At 45.6% G+C, this 21,700-nt stretch overlaps 2 protein-coding genes across 2 annotated transcripts in view; one reads left to right on the top strand and one right to left on the bottom strand.

The window, feature by feature from the left end:
* VPS37C (VPS37C subunit of ESCRT-I) overlaps positions 1 to 12,662 on the top strand; it is a 25,402-nt gene extending 12,740 nt beyond the window's left edge. The window contains exon 6 of the mRNA XM_073346905.2: positions 12,325 to 12,662. Coding sequence (XP_073203006.1) covers positions 12,325 to 12,339 — 15 coding nt within the window. The 3' untranslated portion in view covers positions 12,340 to 12,662. The remainder of the gene's footprint in view (positions 1 to 12,324) is intronic.
* Positions 1 to 21,700, bottom strand: part of CD5 (CD5 molecule) — a 25,325-nt gene extending 3,625 nt beyond the window's left edge. The window contains exons 1-7 of the mRNA XM_073346902.1: positions 21,577 to 21,700; positions 8,866 to 8,904; positions 5,915 to 6,199; positions 5,463 to 5,513; positions 3,453 to 3,767; positions 1,770 to 2,048; positions 1,043 to 1,174 (exon numbers count right to left, since the gene is read on the bottom strand). Of these exons, the coding sequence (XP_073203003.1) occupies positions 1,043 to 1,174; positions 1,770 to 2,048; positions 3,453 to 3,767; positions 5,463 to 5,513; positions 5,915 to 6,199; positions 8,866 to 8,904; positions 21,577 to 21,628 (1,153 nt within the window). The 5' untranslated portion in view covers positions 21,629 to 21,700. The remainder of the gene's footprint in view (positions 1 to 1,042; positions 1,175 to 1,769; positions 2,049 to 3,452; positions 3,768 to 5,462; positions 5,514 to 5,914; positions 6,200 to 8,865; positions 8,905 to 21,576) is intronic.

Raw genomic sequence — 21,700 nt, 5'->3', positions numbered from 1 at the left:
GAGCAGGGGGTTGGACTAGATGACCTCCTGAGGTCCCTTCCCACCCTGATATTCTATGATAAGTGCGGTGGAGGAGGGAAGGGTGAAGTTAGATGGGTACAGACCAGTCTGTCACTTTATACACATCACAGAATCACAGGCACTAGGGGCTGGAGAGCCCCATTAGATCAGCTTGTCCTAGAAGTGCACTTTCTAGTGCTTTGTCCATTTGGATTTCACACAGCTCCAGCAATGGGGATTCCCTTGGAGACTATTCCCCATCTTGATTGATCTCGCTGTCAGGAGCAGTTTTTTTCTGGATGTTCTGCCTTAATTTCCCTTTTGTCTCCTCCTAGCCCCATAAGCCACATCAAATAATCCCTCTGCTTCCTGGCTAGACACTTGAGATGCTAGAAATCATTTGGATAAGACAGGGCCTGGCTGATCCTTTGTGTCATTTCCATGTCTAAGCCTCTCAAGAGCCTGTGAAATACACAACACTGGGTGATTCAAGAGGCTTTTCCATTCTGAACTCCTTTTTTATTTTGCCTGCATTGTGTGGGCTAGACAATTGCGGATCTCGAGGAGAGGCATTTGTGGTGTGTTTCAAAGACTGGGAAACCCCTCTGACTCAGGAACTCACATTCCAAAAACTGATGTACAAGATCAACAGGAGAAATGCGTGTGTGTCTCCTGAATCCTCAAAGGGACGATATATAAAACTCCTTTTGTTTAAGAGCAATACATCAGCCAATATAGCTCTGTGATGCCACCGCTCCAGAGGTAATGGAGTGGGAAAGAGGCCAAAAGAAGGGGAGGGCATGGGAAGACAGACAGCAACAGAGCAGGAGGAAGAGAGCAAGAGACTGGGAGAAAAAGAGAGAGAGAAGAAGACGGGAAATAGACATAAGAGCTAGAGGGACAGTGACTCCCAGCTGTGTGAGTGAGATGAGAACTTGCCCTAGACTCCTTGGAGGAGTGAAGCTGAGGGAGTCAGACATGCTATGGTATAAGGACAACAGGATCAGTGGTCTCACAGCTACAGCAAGAGTTTGTCACATACATTTCTTCTGTAGCTTCTTGTAGGCGGGAGGTCCACAGATAATGATGAGAACTCCAAGGAGGATCAGAGCCAGGAGGATGCTCACAATGGTTCCTGCTCCCACCCCAGCTGAGCGTGGCTTGAAATTCTGGCCTGGGAAAAGGAGTTGCAGTTACTGATTAATTCCCATCTCTCCAGAGACATGCCAGTGCTTCGGACAGGTTTGACAGCTTAGCCAGCCTCTGGTGATCCCTAGGAGAACAGTCCCACCTTAAACCCCAATCCCTCCACTCCGCCCCAAAGACTCAATTACAACCCAAAATCCCCATGCCAAGCCCTTCCCAAGCTCCCAATCTATATCACAAATCTCACTCAACTCACATCTTCTGCCCCTAAACACCACCTTCTACCCAATTTCCAACCCCAGCAATTTGCAAAGGTTGACTGTAGATCAGGCAAATTTCTCTTCCTCCCCATTTCCTTAGTACATCAGCCACATGTGGGTCTTTGTCCCTTTTGAGTGGCTGGTCCACGTAAAAGATTTATGAGTCTGCTTCTGCCGCCAGGCTAATGGCATTAGTTCTTTAGCCTACGAGTAGCAGCTCATGTGAGATCCAGAGATCCTTTGTTCCATCCCCATAGATGACCTAGCCAAAGGGTCATCACCGACCTGTTTCCTGATGTAAAGTGGTCCTATCCCATGAGGGATAAGCACTGGTCTAAAACACAAGAGAACCTGTTGGCTTACACGTGACTCTCGTTTTGGAGCAGCTTTCTCTTTTGAAAGTGGAACACTCCTGGAGGTGCTGTTGGCTGCAGGACACTCCCTGTGTCTTGGCACCTGGGACTTGGACGCTCAAGGAGAGCTTCCCGCACTGCAACTCTTGGCACACCTGCTGCCCCCTAGATTTCTTCCATGAATTGGAATCGCACAAGACTTCCCATTTCCCCTCATGGAACACCTCCATGACCCCTTCACAGGGGCTCTGGCTGTCCCCAAGCCTTCGCATCACCCTTGGCTGGGAACCTGGGGAGGAGACAAGCAGGGATTGGTGAGACCCCAGGCGAGTGGATATCTGAATGACCCAGCTGACTACAGGCAATGTGGCCTAGTGGGTAGAACACTAGCCTGCCAATGGGGAGACCTGGATTCTGTTCCCATCCCTGCCGCTAATCTGCTGGGTGATCATGGACAAGGTACTTTACTTCTGTGTCCCCTCCCATCCTTTGTCCTGTGCAGTAAGAATGGAAGCTCTTGGGGGTGGAAGCTGTCTCTCATGATGTGTCTATACAGCGCCTAGCACAGTGGGATCCTGATCTCATATGAGGCCTTCAGGTGCTGCAAATAATTATCAACAATGGGCAGACTGATGGGGTTCCAGTGCATTTCATACCTAATGCTGCTAGTTAATAGTCGTTTGTGTGGTATACGTGGCCATGAAAACCACCCCATTCACTGCTGCATTTCACAGCTGGTGATATTGCACTAAATTCCTATCCATTCTAGTGATCTCATGGTTTGTTGGTTAGACCCCAGGCTGGGGTGGCAGGTGCTCTGAGTTCCAATCCTGACTCATTGTGTGATCCGGGGCAAGTCTATGGTTTTGCCTCCTGTAAAATGGGGACAATAATCACGCCTCATAGGGAAATTATAAGGGTTAATGATTAATGTGTGAACAGTGCTTGGAAATCCTCATCTACAAGTGGCTAGAGAAGTTCAGAGTATTAGTAAAGTAATATTGTACTGCATCATATGGAATATTAATTGCACTGTATTGTATCATATAGGCTTGCATTGCAATGGATGCTATCTATGGTACTGTATTTCAACAGGATTGCATCATATGGCATTGCATTGCCATGTATTGTGCTGCAGCGTATTTATATTATATTTGCCTTGTATTGCATTTTAACCTATAGCATTGCATTGGCTTCCACTGTTCTCAACCCAAGAGTCTGAAAATTCTCAGGGTCAGAAGTAGTTGTTACTAGAAATAAACTTGGTAATAATTTTGACTGACAGTCGGCATTTCTGAGGCTAATGCAGAGGATGCCGTTGTGTGGAAAAGTGATGCCAATCTTGACACTTTTAGATTTGCATACTAAGGGATGAGGGAGGAAAAGAGGAGGTGAGGGTCAAAACTGCTGGCAGTTACAGGCAGCAGAGGCCAGCAGCAGGCGTGGAGATAGAAGAGAGTGGGATATTTTTGAGGAGTTTCGTTGCTATTCGGGAAATGTACCACAATCTGACACTAGGTTCATGGCCATGCAGGCTGCCAGTGGGGTAAGTACCCTCTGCCCACCTTGTGCAATAAATGGGCTGCGGGGATGGATTGGCCTCTTTAGAATGCACAGGAGTAAAGGTGAAACGTGGCAGGAGAGGAAAGCAAAAAGGAACTTGACTTGGCTGTCCTAAGATGGACTCACTCACTGGAGCAGATGACAGAGGCTGGAGTTTTGTCCTGAGAGTTCCTGGTTCTGTTGAAACAGTCTGGGATAGAGTCACTTCCACATGAAGCCACCATCTCCCAGTGGACAGGTAGATGCTGCCTTTCATTTTGCACCAAGAAAGACCGATCTTTCTGCTCTAAGGCATCACCGCAGCCCATCTTCCGGCAAACCCAGCGGGCCAGCTCTGTCTCATTTTCTGGATTTGACTGGACCGTTCCCCAGTGGCCTCCCATGTAGAGCTCCACAATCCCTGAGCAGTAGAACTTGCCATCGACCAGCCGCATCCTGGGGGGGCCTGGGAGAAGGACAAAGAGAAGGGGATTGTTACAGACAGTGACATCATCTCACATAATTTACCGACATTGCCTGTGATAAAGGTCCTGGGATGCCTTTCTGCTGCTTTTTTTGGTCACATTAACCAGGGGAGTATTTTGGTGTTTTCTCTCCCTAGTCATCTGATAGGCATACCCTGGTAGACTCCAGCTGTGGTAAGCTGTGGGTGATTGTTAGGAGACAGCTTGGGCCCAGTGGGTAAGTGAAATCCCACTGGGGGCATGTACCTGCATTGACAGCATATCCCTTCCCACCACTTTCCTTATTCCAGCTTTTCATCTACACCTGACACAATGGGAACAGCTCTGGGGGTGTTTTCCAGCCCACATCTGCTCAGCCATAGAGGGCTGCTGTGACCCTGTGGGGTAGTTCAGTTCCTGAGCAGAGTTTTCATCAATAATTTAAATTAAATCACCCAAATGCCCATTAAATTGAAAATATAATCGATCTATCAATCACGATACAGATCTATCTAATAATCAGATTTCAGAGTAGCAGCCGTGTTAGGCTGTATTTGCAAAAAGAAAAGGAGTACTTGTGGCACCTTAGAGACTAACCAATTTATTTGAGCATAAGCTTTCGTGAGCTACAGCTCACTTCATCGGATGCATACTGTGGAAAATACAGAAGATGTTTTTATACACACAAACCATGAAAAAATTGGTTGTTTATCACTACAAAAGGTTTTCTCTCCCCCCACCCCACTCTCCTGCTGGTAATAGCTTATCTAAAGTGATCACTCTCCTTACAATGTGTATGATAATCAAGGTGGGCCATTTCCAGCAAAAATCCAGGTTTTCTCCCCACCCCCAGGTGGAAACCTTTTGTAGTGATAAACAACCAATTTTTTCATGGTTTGTGTGTATAAAAACATCTTCTGTATTTTCCACAGTATGCATCCGATGAAGTGAGCTGTAGCTCACGAAAGCTTATGCTCAAATAAATTGGTTAGTCTCTAAGGTGCCACAAGCACTCCTTTTCTTTTTGCTAATAATCAGAGTAACATAGGATTTGCCATACTAGATCTAATTACTGCTCCCTCCCCTGCTTTACCATAAGAGACCATTGGCCTATTTTATCTAATATCTCACCCCCTGCCAATGCCATACTAGATTAGACCATTGATCCACAGAGTTCAATATCCTGCCTCCTGCTGCACCAGTTCAGACAGCTGTCCACCTGGTCCAGTACTGTGTTTCCACTACCAGCCTCTATGTGATGCTTCAGGGCCAGGTGAAACCCCCGTAATCCAGCTTGCCCAATGTGCAGTGCTGTTCATTGGGGTGGGAAAGGGGAATTACATTCCAGCCGCAGAAGAGATCTGTTTATGCCCCTGAAGCATGAGATACAATTACCACATTTTAGCTGGCCTCCCTACAAATGTTATTATCCATCATAAGATCATCTGTCTCTCTTAAAAACCCATACACAGATGGCCTCCTGCAGCAGTGAGTTCCATGGATAGATGTCTCACTGTGCGAAGAAGCATTTGCTTTGATTTGCTAGATGCTAATTTCACCAAGGGACTCCTTTGATTTCTTGCATCTTCTCTCCTAATGATCACCTTTAACTGTGGTAACTTGCAACCATTTCTATCAGAAGAGTGAATGTGGATCTGAAAGGATTTGGTGATCCTGGATGTGTGGAGTTTCCTTACCGGTGGGTTCTGGTGTAGTTGTTGGTGGTGCAGTGGTGGTTTTTTCCGGATCTGAAATGATAAGGATGTCCAAAATGTTTTAGTAGGGTGCAGACCCAGCCCCAGGCAAAGTTCTAAGGGAGGCAGTCAGGAAGAATGTTATGTTCACTGAATAGACACAGCGAGAAATTAAATAAAAAAGATAAATTCCCTTGCTGGAAGGTTTCAGTGTAATTCTACTTTATTTCTTAGAATTCAGAACAGTAGCACATGAAAACTCAAAAACACAGAGAGAACACAGGCTGCTCCCTATGGAAGCGAGACACAACTCACCCACCTTGCTTTAAGCTGGCTCTTTCCTGCCTGACTCCGATTGCAAGCAGGACCAAGAACACCTGTTCCCCTGCTCTTAGTGGTAGCTTGTAATTCCAATACAGTCCTCAATACAACCCAGAGGGGAAGACCAGACCTACCTTTGCAGACCACGGTCAGAACCTGCGTGCAGTTGGATTTCTCCCAGTGGCAGTTCCTGAGGGCAGCCTCATTCCCCTGGCAGCTCAGCTTTATCCCTTCAATGGGTTTCTGCTCTGAGACTATTTCACTGGAGGGGGAGCCACAGCCCAGCCATTCACAGACCATTTTTGTGACCGTCTGGTTCCAACCACTTCTACAGACTCTCTCCCAGTGGCCCCTAGGGTTAACCTCCAGCAGGCCAGAACATCTGCAGTGAAAGCCTGTGAGTCTCATGGTCCACTCTGCTGAGAAAGTAAAACAGCATGTTAGAGAGAAGAGCAGTGTTTAGGAAATCTCTCCTCTCTCTCCCCTTGTGTCTGTCTCCCTCCCTATAGCTTTGTCTTCTTTGCCACAAAAAAGTGTAAAAATCCGATGAAGTGAGCTGTAGCTCATGAAAGCTTATGCTCAGATAAATTGGTTAGTCTCTAAGGTGCCACTAGTGCTCCTTTTCTTTTTGCGAATACAGACTAACACGGCTGCTACTCTGAAACAAAAAAGTGTATGTTTTATGGCAGGATAACCAGTACATGTTAGCTCCCCTGCTGTCCAGTTCCAGTGGAGACAGGGCACTGTAGTTGTTAAATAGGTAAGATTGACTACGGGCAGCGGGGGAGATAGTGCTGACCAAAGCTAAGCAAATAATCGATTTTGCAGTTTGTGGGCTGACCTGAAAGACTCAGGAAAAAAATCAGTTTGGTTTGAACTGAAACCAAATTTTGCTGTTTTTTCTTGCTGAAATTAAACAACAACAAATCTTTTCAAGTCAATCGAAACATTGTTTTTGACCCCAAATGACATTTGTTTTAGTTTTTGTTTCATTTCAGGTTAAACTAAATGTTTCATTCAATCTCAAATGAATTTTTTTTTTAATTTTCCTTTTTGGGTGTTTTTCACCCTATGTTTTTAAATGTAGCTAAACTTTGAAATGCAACAAGGTGGGGGAGGTAATATCTTTTATTAGACCATCTTTTGTTGGTGAGAGAGAGACAAGCTTTCCAGCTTACACAGAGCTTCAGACTTGAAGAAGAGCTCTGTGTGAGCTCAGACGCTTGTCTCTTTCACCAACACAAGTCAATCCAATAAAAGTGATTACTTTCCCCACCTTGATTATCATGCACATTGTAGGGAGAGTGGTCACTTTGGATAAGCTATTACCAGCAGGATAGTGAGTTTGTGTGTGTGGTTTTTGGGAGGGGGGTGAGGGGGTGAGAGAACCTGGATTTGTGCAGGAAATGGCCCAACTTGATTATCATGCACATTGTGTAAAGAGTTGTCACTTTGGATGGGCTATCACCAGCAGGAGAGTGAATTTCTGTGGGGGGGGTGGAGGGTGAGAAAACCTGGATTTGTGCTGGAAATGGCCCAACCTGATGATCACTTTAGATAAGCTATTACCAGCAGGACAGTGGGGTGGGAGGAGGTATTGTTTCATATTCTCTGTGTGTATATAAAGTCTGCTGCAGTTTCCACGGTATGCATCCGATGAAGTGAGCTGTAGCTCACGAAAGCTCATGCTCAAATAAATTGGTTAGTCTCTAAGGTGCCACAAGTACTCCTTTTCTTTTTGCGAATACAGACTAACACGGCTGTTACTCTGAAACCTTTCCCCACCTTGTCTCTCTAATATCCTGGGACCAACACGGCTACAACAATGCCGCAAACAATTTGAAAGGAAACATCATTTTGAAATGGCTAAAATGGACTGTTTTGACTTTTTCCAAAAAAAAAATTCATTTTTTTCAGCCAACGCTATTTACCAAATTTGACACAATTTTTGTGAATGGTTTTGGTGCCCTGAAAAATGCACTTTTCTGCAAATTTACTATTCACCAAAGGAAAAAAAAATTCACTGAGCTCTAGTGCTGACCCTACCCTTGTAAAAGCTACAGGTGCCTTGTCTCCACTAGGATTTTACAGTAGGCTAGTGAATGCACGTTAATTATCCCCATGTAAACCCCACCTTTTCTGCAGTGAAGTTAGCCTTCAACTCACTCGTCTCCTGTTAGTTCCCTTTGCTCCAGTGCTGTCTGAAATGTCAGCAGGTGTTTTGTGAAGCAGAGCAGGAAGGAAATGGTGCTCGTTTGTTTGTGTGACTCTCAGATGTGTAGTAGTGTGTGTGTGTCTCTCTCTCTGAGCGTGTAGACACACTAGTGTGCATGGGGAGAAGGCCTGCCTGTCTAGCTGGTCTATACTAGAGAAATGTTGCCGACACTGTTGCAGCTCCATGATGTTAAAACACTGGCAGCCTTGGGATAGATGGGCTGCCAGGTGGATTAGCCTTGGGCTGATCAGCGATAGAAGACATGATGCTAAAAGCCCTGCGGCAGATAGCCGTATGTCTGCATTAGGGCTCCCAACATTGCTAACCTCAGTGGAGCTGTTTGCAATGGTGAGACATTTTTGGAAAATTTAAAATGTCAGGGACCCAAGGTCATCTAGTCCAACCCCCTACTCAAAGCAGGACCAATCCCCAATTTTTGCCCCAGATCCCTAAATGGCCCCCTCAAGGATTGAACTCACAACCCTGGGTTTAGCAGGCCAATGCTTAAACCACTGAGCTATCCCTCCCCCTTCTGTAGCTGAGGCTTGTGTGCCCCAGAAGTGTTGAGGGGTAAATATAGTCATCGGAGCCCGGGTTGCTTGATTCAATCCTCCCGCAAAGATTTCTCAGGGTCCAAGGCATCCCAGGGCTACGAGGGGGCGCTATGCCTGGTTGCCTAACCCTTGCTGCAATGACATCCTGGAGCCATATCCACACCAGGGCCAGGAACCCAGCATAAGTCTATCTCATGATGCCACAGAACACTAAGCCGGTTGCTGATAAGCTAAGTAACTGATGGCTGCCTGATTGGATTTTATTTTATATCCAAGATCAACATGGCTTGAAAGAGGCTTCAACAGATGCACTGACCTGCAGGTTTCTGGCCTTCTCCATTGTGGTAGGAGGTCACTGCAAAGAGAAGAGACTGTCAGAAGAAGTGAAGTGGGCAGGGCAGCCATGACTACAGTTCAAACCTACTTCTCATTAGGAAACAGGCAGCTAATGCTGCGCCATTCCCCTTGGCCAGTGAACCTTGGCACCTGGTTCTAAAGTATGCTCCCGCTGAGGGACATTTCCTGCTAGAACAGTCTCCTCTACATCTTCTGTCCATCCCTGCAACATTTTTGGAAGCGCTTTCGCTATCCTTCAATAAAACCATCACACCACAAACTATACCCTCTCCGAAAGGAGCTAAGCACAGACTATCAGGCCTAAGCAATGCAAAGGATTTCTTGGGGCCCAATGAGACCAGTACAGAATCGTTCCCTATATCAAGCCTGTTTTAAATGTCCTAAGTGATAGAGCTGCTGCTACTTCCATGTCTGGGGCCTTTTCTGATCCACAGTTCAATTATTATTATTTATATTACAAAAGCACCTCAAGCCCCAGTGGAGACTGGGGCCCTGTGGTGCATGGTACAAACAAATAGTGAGAGACAGTCTCTGCTCCCAAAGAGCTTACAGTCTAGAGAGACAAGACAGGGAAAGGGTGGGAGGGGAAACTGAGGCACAAGAGGGGGAAGGACTTGCCCAAGGTCACGCAGCAGGTGAGAGCTGGGGATAGAAGCTAGGTGTGGGGCAGCAACCTCTTGATGCCTACTGGCAGAGGATACAGGGGTGCCTAAGGGTTCCAGGAATCCCGTGGGTCTGGTCTCTACATAATAGTTCATCAGAGGGCATCATGTAAGGGCTCTGCTGAAAGCTTGTGTCACGCTGATCAGCATCACCACTGTGAAATGTAGGTATGGATAATATGTAAGGTGCTGTTTATATATTCTGAAAATTAGGCTCTTCGGGTTTGTTACTTAGGGCCGGTCACCAAAAGGTGACAGACAACCTTCGTTCCAGCAGGAGACACTTATCTATCTGTCTGGCTATATGCAAATTGGGTATTGTTTGCTTCACAATGAACAACTGTTTACAGTCTGAGCCAAATGCTAATCAAGAAATAACAAAGTCTCCAGGGTTGATTCTAGACAGGCAATAACAAGCAGCAGGGGGGTACCCCATTTACAAGTGAAGACACTGGGTGGTTGGAACTCTATCTGGGGGTACAGAGGTACCCCATTAACCATCACCTACGGGAAAAGCCACCAGCATGCTTGTTTAGCTGGCCTGGTTGTTAGGTGCTGGGAGAAAGACTTTGGGTGAGCTAAACTTCATGAGCCAGAAAAGTGTCTTGTTTGTTAAGTCTAGGCCTGGACAGCAGGAGGTGGTTTTATTTGACATGTAACCAATCATTTCCAATATTTCTATTTACTTGCTATGACTTGAACCGCTGTTCCTTGTTAAATACACTTATCCTTGATTTCCCTATAAACGTATCGACGTACTGTGAGTTGAGCCGAGCGGTGATCTGAGGTATAACTGGGAAGCTACCGGATACTGTTCCTTTGGGAACAGCAGCTGTGTGACGTCTGTGAGTGTCCAGTGGACTGAGGGCTGGGCACTACAGGGAGATGCTCACAGGGACTTGGGGGTGGATTGTGCCAATTGCTAACCTGCAGAGGGACAGTGGGGCTGTGTAGACTGAGAAGGCAGTGCTTGTGTGGGCGGAGGAGGCAGGGGCCTGACCCCCGGCAGGCACAGACAAGGCTCCCTCAAGCTAAGGGCAGGCGGTGGGAGAGGTGCCTCACAATCCTGGAAACTCCTGGGAAGTGTCACATGACGTCTCCTGAGTTCCCATCTGTGGCCCTATCCATTAGCCCAACCTGCCTCTCAGTGTCTGTGACACATGCCCTGCCAATGGCTGGCCTACAGACCTTTATGAGTCTGGCCCTGCTTCTAGGGGGAGGATTCACTCCTGCAGCTCGTGTCCTTAGTGCAGAAGACCCTGGGTGCAAGCCCTGCCAGCACCCCAGTGGGATCATGTTCACGTCTGAAAACCCCATTTTAAAGGAAATTTGGCCCAGCTTGCTTGAAAGTATTTGGAGTGAGATGGTAGCAGCTCCAACACCTTCAGTGATCACCAAAGGCTGCAGAGGGTGTGGGGGCAGCTGAAAGAAGGATTGCAAAGCTCCAGCAAAACTAAATGCATTCTCTGATTCGCTGTGTGCCACTGAAGCTGATGGGAAGTTGTGCAGTGCAGGCGGATTCCTACCCCAAGGGCTCTGCCTGGAAAATCACCAGGAAACCCTTACCAGCCGTGATCTTGAGGAAGGAGTGGGCAGCAAAGTAAGGACATCTTCAGAGCACACAGTCTTCACTGGGTTTGTGCTGAAAATGGCCCAACTTGATGATCACTTTAGATAAGCTATTACCAGCAGGAGAGTGGGGTGGGAGGAGGTATTGTTTCATGGTCTCTGTGCATATAATGTCTTCTGCAGTTTCCACGGTATGCATCCGATGAAGTGAGCTGTAGCTCTCGAAAGCTTATGCTCAAATAAATTGGTTAGTCTCTAAGGTGCCACAAGTCCTCCTTTTCTTATTTAAACTGTGGTTCTAGTCAGTCTGTTCCAAGGAGATCACGGGCTCCACACTGATTCCCACCCGCAAGTCTAGATACCACGTGCTCAATTCGCAAATCCACGGTGGATTTTTCTAACCGCCATAAGCGCAACAAGCTCCCTGCGGGATCTGGAAATCCAGCTTAGCCATTCCTGCCTCCTGCACCATTGTCATTGCCAGAGCGGGCAAGCCTGCTGATGTTGCCAGAAGCAGAATAGACCATCCCCCCCCGACTCTCCCACAGCTGTGCAATGCTCACAGGACTGGCGCAGAGACAATCTAAGGTGATTCAAGGACACCGTGAGGAACGGGCCATGTTTCCATGCACTTTCCCGCTCATGTCGCACCTGAATATTGAATTTTTGGTTATTTTTAAATACTTGGATCCAGATCTCCAGCTGGTGCAAATCAGCATAGCTCCATTGGAATCAATGGGCCAGATCCCCAGCTGGTGCAAATCAGCATAACTGCATTGGACTCAATGGGCCAGATCCCCAGCTGGTAGAAATCAGCGTTACTCCAATGAATCAGTGGCCCAGCTGGTATAAATAGGCCCTAGCTCCATTAGAGTCAATGGGGCTACATCAGTTTACCTCAGCTGAAGATCTGGCCTATAGTATCCTTAACACAGAATATAAATAGGGCATGGGATCTTGGGCAGGCCCTCCGCACTAACGTGACTTTATAGATTCACTGGTGATCAGCTAGTCTGACCTCCAGTACAACATAGGCCTTAGAAAATAATCCCTAGAACAGATCTGTTAGAAAAACATTGTATCTTGATTTAAAAACTGTCAGTGATCAAGAAATCCACCACAACCCTTGGTAAATTGTTCCACTAGCTAACTGCCCTCACCATTAAAAATTGACACCTTTTTTCCAGTCTGAATTTTTCTAGCTTCAACTTCCAGCCATTGGGTTAGTGTTCTACCTTTCTCTGCTAGACTGAAGAGCCCATTGTGACGCCGGCAGGCCAGGTGCCAGGACATGCCAACGCCCCAGGCTTCACTGAACACTTACAAATGCAGAGCTGGAAGCCAGGCCGACCCACTTGTGTATTAGTATAGATCAAAGTGATTGATAAATGTATAAGAATGTCTTTGGTGTTTGAACTTCATGAAAACAAAAGGGATGCTGCATGCATTGTTATCACTTATTTGTATCCTGTTATAATGTAATGGCAAACATTTATATTGTGTGCACCCCTGTAACTAAATAACTAAGGCTGTCAAGCGATTAAAAAAATTAATCATGATTAATCGTGCGATTAAAAAAATTATTCACGTTTAATCGCACTATTAAACAATAATAGAATACCATTTATTTAAATATTTTGGATGGTTTCTACATTTTCAAATATATTCATTTCAATTACAGCACAGAATACAAAGTGTACAGTACTCACTTTATGTTTATTTTTGATTACGAGTATTTGCACTGTAAAAAACCAAAAGGAATAGTATTTTGCAATTCACTTAATACAAGTACTGTAGTACAATCTCTTTATTATGAAAGTTGAACTTACAAATATAGAATTATGTACAAAATAAACTGCATTCAAAAATAAAAAAATGTAAAATTTTAAAGCCTGCAAAATCACTTAGTCCTACTTCTTGTTCAGCCAATCGCTCAGACAAACAAGTTTGTTTACATGTGTAGGAGATAATGCTGCCTGCTTCTTGTTTACAATGTCACTTGAAAGTGAGAACAGGCATTCTCATGGCACTGTTGTAGCCAGCGTCAATGCCAGATATGGTAAAGATTCATGTGTTCCTTCATGCTTCAACCACCATTCTAGGGCACATGCGTCCATGCTGATGATGGGTTCTACTCAATAACAATCCAAAGCAGGATGGGCCGATGCGTGTTCATTTTCATTATCTGAGTCAGATGCCGCCAGCAGAAGGTTGATTTTCTTTTTTGGTGGTTCGGGTTCTGTAGTTTCCGCATCAGAGTGCTGCTCTTTTAAGATATCTAAAAGCATGTTCCACACCCCGTCCTGATCAGATTTTGGAAGGCACTTGAGATTCTTAAATCTTGGGTCGAGTGTTTTAGCTATCTTTAGAAATCTCACATTGGTACCTTCTTTGGGTTTTGTCAAATCTGCAGTGAAAGTGTTCTTAAAATGAACCACATATGCTGGTCATCATCTGAGACTGCTATAACATGAAATATATGGCAGGATAGGGGTAGAACAGAGCAGGGGACATACAATTCTCCCCCAAGGAGTTCAGTCACAAATTTAATTAACACATTATTTTTTTAACGAGCATCATCAGCATGGAAACATGTCCTCTGGAACAATGGCTGAAGTACAAAGGGGCAAACGAATGTTTAGCATATCTGGCATGTAAATACTTTGCAATGCCATCTACAAAAGTAGAAGCATTGCCAGCAGATCGAGGGAAGTGATTATTCCCCTCTATTTGGCACTGGTGAGGCCACATCTGGAGTATTGCATCCAGTTTTGGGCCCTCCACTACAGAAAGGATGTGGATAAATTGGAGAGTGTCCAGCAGAGGGCAATGAAAATGATTAGGGGGCTGGGACATATATCTTATGATGAGAGGCTGAGAAAACTGGGCTTATTTAGTCTGCAGAAGAGAAGAGTGAGGGGGGATTTGATAGCTGCTTTCAACTACCTGAAAGCGGGTTCCAAACAAGATGGAGCTAGGCTGTTCTCAGTGGTGGCAGATGACAGAACAAGAAGCAATGGTCTCAAGTTGCAGTGGGGGACATCGAGGTTGGATATTAGAAAAACCTATTTCACTAGGAGGGTGGTGAAGTACTGGAATGGGTTACCTAGGGAGGTGGTGGAATCTCCATCCTTAGCGGTTTTTAAGGCCCAGCTTGACAAAGCCCTGGCTGAGATGATTTAGTTAAGGTTGGTCCTGCTTTGAGCAGGGGGTTGGACCAGATGACCTCCTGAGGTCTCTTCCAACCCTAATCTTCTATGATACTAAGAAGAAGGCAGCATTATCTCCTGTAAACAAACTTTTTTGTCTTAGTGATTGGCTGAACAAAAAGGACTGAGTGGACTTGTAGGCGCAGAAGTTTTACATTGTTTTGGTTTTGTACACTTTTTTATTTCAGTTACAACACAGAATACAATATATATGAAAATGTAGAAAAACATCCAAAATATTTAATACATTTAAATTGGTATTCTATTGTTTAACAGTGCAATTAAAATGTGATTAATCACATTTATTTTTAAAATCGTGATTAATTTTTTGAGTTAACTGTGATTAATTGACAGCCCTATAAATAACCCTTCAAATGAGAAAGAAGCTTTGTGGAATGCAACTGAAGAACTTTAACAGGAGAGTGCTAATTTCAAAGCAAGTGGTCACTGTGTGTGATGATCGGAGATCAAAGACTCTAAGTGCACTCCTCATTCTCTGGCATCAGAGAAAGAGCCCATGTGTCAGCTTGGTTTCTGTGAGAAGCTATAAGTACGGACACAGGGAAAAATTCTTCATCTCTGGACTGTTTAGATTCTAACAGGGTAGAATAACAGAACAAGAAGACGGAGATCTCCAGAGTTATTCTGGGTAGCCCTGAGAGACTTTTTTTGTTTGTTTTTATTTGGGAAACTGACAGATTATTACATCTCTGCTACCATTTGGAATTATAGACTGTCCAGATATTTTCACCTGCTTTAACCTCTCAGTAACTCTCATTCCTTTTTCTTAGCTAATAAACCTTTAGTTAGTTTACTTTAGAATTGGCTACCAGCACTATCTTTGATGTGAGATCTAAGACACAAATTGATCTGGGTGAGTGATTGGTCTCTTGGGACTGGAGGTAACCTGAATATTTTGTGATTTATTTAGGTTTAAGGGACCATTTGTCACATAGTCCAGCTTGCCTTGGTAGCAAGATGGACTGGAAAGTCTAAGGGGACTGTCTGTGAACTCCATTATAAGACTATTGTAGTACTCTGGTACTGGGTTGGTGAAATCTAATTATAGAATGTACCGCCTGTTTGGGGTGTTTTTGACAGTCTGCCCTGAACTAGGCACTCTTAATCACGAGCGACTCCAGACAACATAACACCTATTATTAAATATTTGTCACTCATGTAGGTACTTATAGAGTGTAATCAACTCACCCATAACCTTCTGTTGTTAAGTGAAATAGATTGAGCTCTCTGAGTCTTTCACTATATGGCATGGGTTCTAATTCTTTAATCATTCTTGAGGCTTCTCTCCAAACCCTCTCCAATTTATCAGCATCTTTCTTGAATTATGGACACCAGAACTGGACGCAGGATTCCAGCAGCAATCATGCCAGTGCCAAATACAGAGGTTAAAAAAAACCTCTCTGTTCCTATTTGAGATTACCATAGAAGCATCCCAGGATAGCATTACCCTTCTGGCCACAGCATCGCATGGGAGCGCCTGTTAAGCTGATTATCCACCATAACCCCCAAATCTGTTTCAGAGTCACTGCTTCCCAGGATAGAGTCCTCCATTCTGTAAGGATGGCCTACATCCTTTGTTCCCGGGTGCATACATATTAAAACACATATTGTCTGCTTGCCCCCAGTTTACCAAGTGATTCAGATTGCTCTGTATCATTATTTACCACTCCTGGATTATTATGTCATCTGCAAATGTTATCAGTGATGATTTTACATTTTCTTCCAGGTCATTAATAAAAATGTTAGTAGCATAGGGCCAAGAACTGATCCTGTGGGACCCCACTAGAAACACATCCATTTGATGACGATTCCCTGTTTGCGGTTACATTTTGAGACCTATCGTTTGCCAGCTTTTAATCCATTTAATGCATGCCATGTTAATTTGATATCTTTCTAGATTTTTCATCCAAATGTCATGCGATACCAAGTCAAATGCCTTACAGAAGTCTAAGTATATTACATCAACTCTATTACCTTTATCAACCAAACATGTAATCTCATAAAAAGAAAAAAAAAAGATATCAAGTAAGTTTGACAAGATCTGCTTTCCATAAACCCATGTTGATTGGTATTAATTGTATTACCTCCCTTTAATTCTTTATTAACTGAGTCCTGTATCAGCCCCTCCATTATCTTGCTTGGGATCGATGTCATGTTGACAGGCCTATAATTATCTGATTCATCCCGTTTATCCTTTTAAAATATTGACACAACATTAGCTTTCTTCCAGTCTTCTGGAACTTTCGCTGTATTACAAGACCTGCTGAAAATCAGCATTTTAGGGTCAGAAGGGGGCCATTATAATCATCCAATATAACAGAGGCCATGGAATTCACCCAGTGATTCCTGAATCAAGCACATTTCTTGTGGTTGAGCTAGAGTGTAGTTTTAAGAAAGGCATTCAATCTTGATTTATTATTGTGTATGGCTGCTATTGCACTTCCAGATCCCAGTCAGGGATCAAGACCCCTTTGTACTAGGCTCAGTATAAACAATACAAAAGCAGCCGTTGCCCCAGAATACTCACAGTCTAAGATTTAGACAATACTTAACCTTGTCTACACTAGAAAGTTGTACCGCTTTAACAATCCCAGTGTAGTTAAAAGGGGCACAATTCCTTGAGTGTGGACATCGTTATATTGGCATAACTGTGCTTATACCGGCATAGCTTATTTCCTTATGAGAAGTGGAATGAAGTACAAAATGGTATAAGGTAACTTGATACTGGTATAGCTGTGTCCACACTGGAGGTTGTGCTGGTAAAAATCAAACCTCTAAACAAAATAGATAGACCAGTACAGAAGCTGCCTGTAGACCAGGCCTTTAGGCAGGGGCCATTTGTTTGTTATGCATGTCTGTACAATGCCTAGCACAAGTGGGGCCCTGATCCATGCCACACAGCAGGAGCGTGAACAGACAAGTGGTGGGGAAGACAAAGTGGCTTCCAATGGCCAGGACTGTGTTTTATTAATGCAGCCTTGCAGATTTCAACTCTCCTGGTGCCAGTGATTGTGGTTTTTATTTTATTTTTCTGAGGGGTGAGTCCGATAGAGTTAGATTTCTCTTTCTCATTACTCAGGGCTGCTAGCAGATTTTGTGCATGGGTTGGCAAATGTGCCTGATGGTTTTTTGCAAGGCTGGCTTAGCTACATGACGAGGTTTGGAACCCAAATTGGCTTGCATCACTGGCACACGCAGAGCCCCACTGACCCCTTTGGGCACCTCTAGGGTGAATAAAGCGGGCAACATATGGCCCCATGCAAAGAGATTGCCGCCTCCAAGGTAGTTGAGCACCAGTGGAAGAAAAATTAGAGGGGGAGGGGCCTAAGGTGTATCAGATAAATGGGGGCAAAAGGGAAAATGGACTGAGCCGTAGGCTTACTTGGTCCTGCTACAGTGCAGGAGCCTGGAGTTGATGATGTCTCAATGTCCCTTCCAGCCCTATAGTTCTATGATTCTATGATCCCTCCTTGATCATAGAATCATAGAAGATTAGGGTTGGAAGAGGCCTCAGGAGGTCATCTAGTCCAACCCTCTGCTCGAAGCAGGACCAACCCCAACTAAATCATCGCAGCCTGGACTTTGTCAAGCCGGGCCTTAAAAACCGCTAAGGATGGAGATTCCACCACCTCCCTAGGTAACCCATTCCAATGCTTCACCACCCTCCTAGTGACATCGTTTTTCCTAATATCCAACCTAGACCTCCCCCACTGCAACTTGAGACCATTGCTTCTTGTTTTGTCATCTGCCGCCACTGAGAACAGCCTAGCTCCATCCTGTTTGGAACCCCCCTTCAGGTAATGAAGGCTGATATCAAATCCCCCCTCACTTTTCTCTTCTGCAGACTAAATAAACCCAGTTCCCTCAGCCTCTCCTCGTAAGTCATGTGCCCCAGCCCCCTAATCATTTTTGTTGCCCTCCGCTGGACTCTCTCCAATTTGTCCACATCCTTTCTGCAGTGGGGGACCCAACGCTGGACACAATACTCCAGATGTGGCCTCACCAGTGCCAAATAGAGGGGAATAATCACTTCCCTCGATCTGCTGCCAATGCTCCTACTTCTGCATGCCCTTGTCTGGGTGGGTTTGACCCCCATATTGAGGCCTTTAGATCTTGTATTTGGTGCCTAGATGCTATGGTGAGGCAGACAGATGATTGGCAGCTTGCCTTCCTCCCAGCCATTGGGTCTCAGGTGCAGACTGGCTGGGCCGAGAGGCTGGTTCAGTACAGCAGTCTAATTTGTCAAGTCTTGTGTCTCCCCTCTTCCCTTCCTCTTCCAGAGTCCCTCCTCTGCTTCTTCTTTGGCTGGTGTTGGCGGGTGGGGAGGGGGGCTTATTACAGACCTGAAATAACTATTCAGGGCAAACGCCCATTGAAGTCAATGGGCTACATCCTGACTGGTGCTGTGCTAGCCCAGCAGAAATTTTGCCCAAACAGGGACTGAATAAAGCCCTAGAGCCAGGTTGTCCCAGAGAGAGAAGAGATGGAAAAGATCTAGACATTTACTTCTTCTTGAGTCACCTCTGGGTCCCCCAGCCTGGGCTAGGGTAGGATTAGTCCCCGGGCTGTTGTTATCAAGGAGGAGGTTTGTTATGCATTTGTTAAGCACCGACAGCACAGCGGGCCCTGCGCAATGCCTCCAGAATATGCGTCCCTCGCCCTAAGGTGCTTACGACCTCAGTTAGACGGACCGTGCAATCTGGACACAATCCGTGGGCTGTCTGGGGAACAGGAGGGCTGGTTTCCCAGTGGCACTGTGGTGAATATGATGCACCCTGTAGCGATTGTATATTGGCCTGGTTATTAGGATGGTGTTTTCTGCATGGACATTTTGGTCTGTTTCTCACAGGGTCAGGCAGGAAAGAGGAGGTGGTTTGTGATGGTCACTATCACTCGCCGCTTAAGAGTCATTATGGGACAATGCTGAGCAATTAGCTCCAGTGGCTCTCGCTTGATCCCCTTTGAGCCTTCAGGACTGGTTTTGCCAAGAGGGGCCAAAACCTACCAACCCTGGAATAAACCTCCTCAGGAGCAAAAAATCTTGGCAAGATTTAAAAAAGGGATGCCAGAAGGAACCAGATTGAGACATGGGAGTCTGCGGGGTGTTTGAGGAAATGTGACCTGCTTCAGTCACCATGGTGGGATGGCAGAACTTAGGTAAGGGCTTGTCCACATGTGAGAGTTATTCTGGATTAATAAGGTAGAGTGTGAATTTGAGGTGGCATTTCTGAATGACTCCTTTTAAACCCTAAATTAGACACTCACGAAGGCTGGCTGTTGATTTCAAATCCCTTTTTCTCTCATGCTTTGTTCCAGCTGCTAAATAAAAAATCCTGTGTTTAAGGCGGCTGTTGGCTGCTATACCTGGTCATAGGTTCCCCAAGCCCAGTAGGGCCTGCAGGATGGTAGCCAGTTTGTGTAAGCGGGACTGTGTTCCTAGCTCCTGGTCTAAGAGTGGAAGAATTGTGAGATCCCACCCTGAGACGGGGACAAGAGGCCCAAAACCTGCTGTAGGTGCGCTCAGAGAGACCAGACAAGGAGACAGAGGGGCTACCAGCCCGCCCGCCCTGTGTTTGGGACACGTGCATCAGTACATTCTCAACAGAGCTCGGCGGGAAATGGTTTTCCTGTCCTGCAACAGTGTCTGAGATTTCAAAAAAAGTTCCTGTGATGCACTGGGACAAAGGAGAGGCCTTTTCAAATTTTTTTCAGAAAAAACAGAGTGGGAGAGAGGCCCCAGAATAAGCCAGTGGTTAGGGTATTCACTCATTGTATGAGAGGCGCTGGTTTAAATCCCTGCTCTGCCTGACTTGGATAAACGAGTTGAAACCAGCCATCTTGCAGGGCAGTGCCCAAACCGGAAGGCTATTGGCCAGGCCCTGGCTGGGCTCTGTCTCTCGCTTTGACCAGAAATTCCATCCTGGACCTGAGCAACCATCCCAAAGAATGTTTCCTTTCCTGCATAAATATTTGGTTTTGACAAATCAGCATTCTCCGGTGAAAAACCATTTCACTGAAAATCTCCTGACCAACTGAAGCTCAGCACATCCAGATTGAAATGACTCAAGAAAAACTGATGCTGCTTTCCCTTATTTCGAGTTCTCGCTCACACGCTTTACAGGACTCACAGAATTACCACTTTGCATGTTGTTATGCTTCTTATTTGTATTGCAGAAGTGGCTACAGGGCCCAGTCAGTGATCAAGGCCTGCTGTATTCAGTGCTGAACAAACAGAGAGAGAGAGACTAGTTCCTGCCCCAGAGAGCTCCTGATCTAGGATTACAACAAGATGCAATTTGTGGATAAATAGACAAAAGGGAGGGATGGAGGACCTGGTAGTTACACAAGACGGAGTCATGGCATAACTGCTTTTTGCACCTGATCCTCAGGCGGTGTAAATTTGCATAGCTCCATTGCAGTCAATGGGTCAGATCCCCAGATTGACTGTAACTCCATTGACGCCAATGCCCTTTTACACCTGCTGAGGCTCAGCCTCATATTTCTTCATGGTTTAGAGCCCTGCTTTATTTCAAAAGGTGCAGTGCTAAATAGCAGGCTGGTTTCATTTATGGGGCTCTGCTCATTTTATTGGCTGATGGTTTGACCATCTATGTTTGGTTTTTAGTCCTTTAATCAGCCTATGTTGAAGAGTAAATCACCAAACACACTTTGGCGCCACGTAAATACGACGTATCGTTATTATGTTAAACTGCTAAGCACAATGCCCGACCAAGGCCGCAAATACAAAGACACAGCAGATATTCTTTGGAAACTCCTCATCTGGTGTAAATCAGCCCCAGTGGAGCGAGATAGATAGATCCCATTTGGGGATCTGGCCCATCGATGCCAATGGAGCAAAACCAATTTACACTGATTAGGGATCTGGTCCATTGACACCAATGGAGTGATACCAATTTACCACATTTGGGGCTCTAGCTCATTTTTTTAAGTTCCTGAAAACCAAAGCTAGGACAGGGTGAAATCTACCACTCCACCTAGGGGATCTCTGCATCTCTGCACCAGTTCAGTAGGACCTCATCTATCCTGCCCTGGTTCCCCTGGCTGGACGCCTGCAAGTGGCAAGAAGATGTGTGATTACTGCATGCCCCGACTGCAGAGGGAAGGGCGCTCGCACACACTGGGACTCCTCTGTAGATCAGGGCAGCCGCGCTGAGTCCCTGAATGGCAGAGGCCAGTTTGAGTACTCACCCCACATCCCCACCAAGACCAACGAGATGAATGCCGGCTGCTGGACTCCCATCGGGCTGGGTCTCTCCCTCCTCCACCCCGTCTGAATCTGTGAGCTCGGGGCTGAGCGACCGGGCGTTTGCAC

This window comes from Lepidochelys kempii, chromosome 6, assembly GCF_965140285.1.
Source record: "Lepidochelys kempii isolate rLepKem1 chromosome 6, rLepKem1.hap1, whole genome shotgun sequence".
In the NCBI taxonomy this organism is placed as follows: Eukaryota; Metazoa; Chordata; order Testudines; family Cheloniidae; genus Lepidochelys; species Lepidochelys kempii.
The sequence above is the reverse complement of the archived record's forward strand: the minus strand, read 5'-3'. Positions and strand labels throughout refer to the sequence as shown.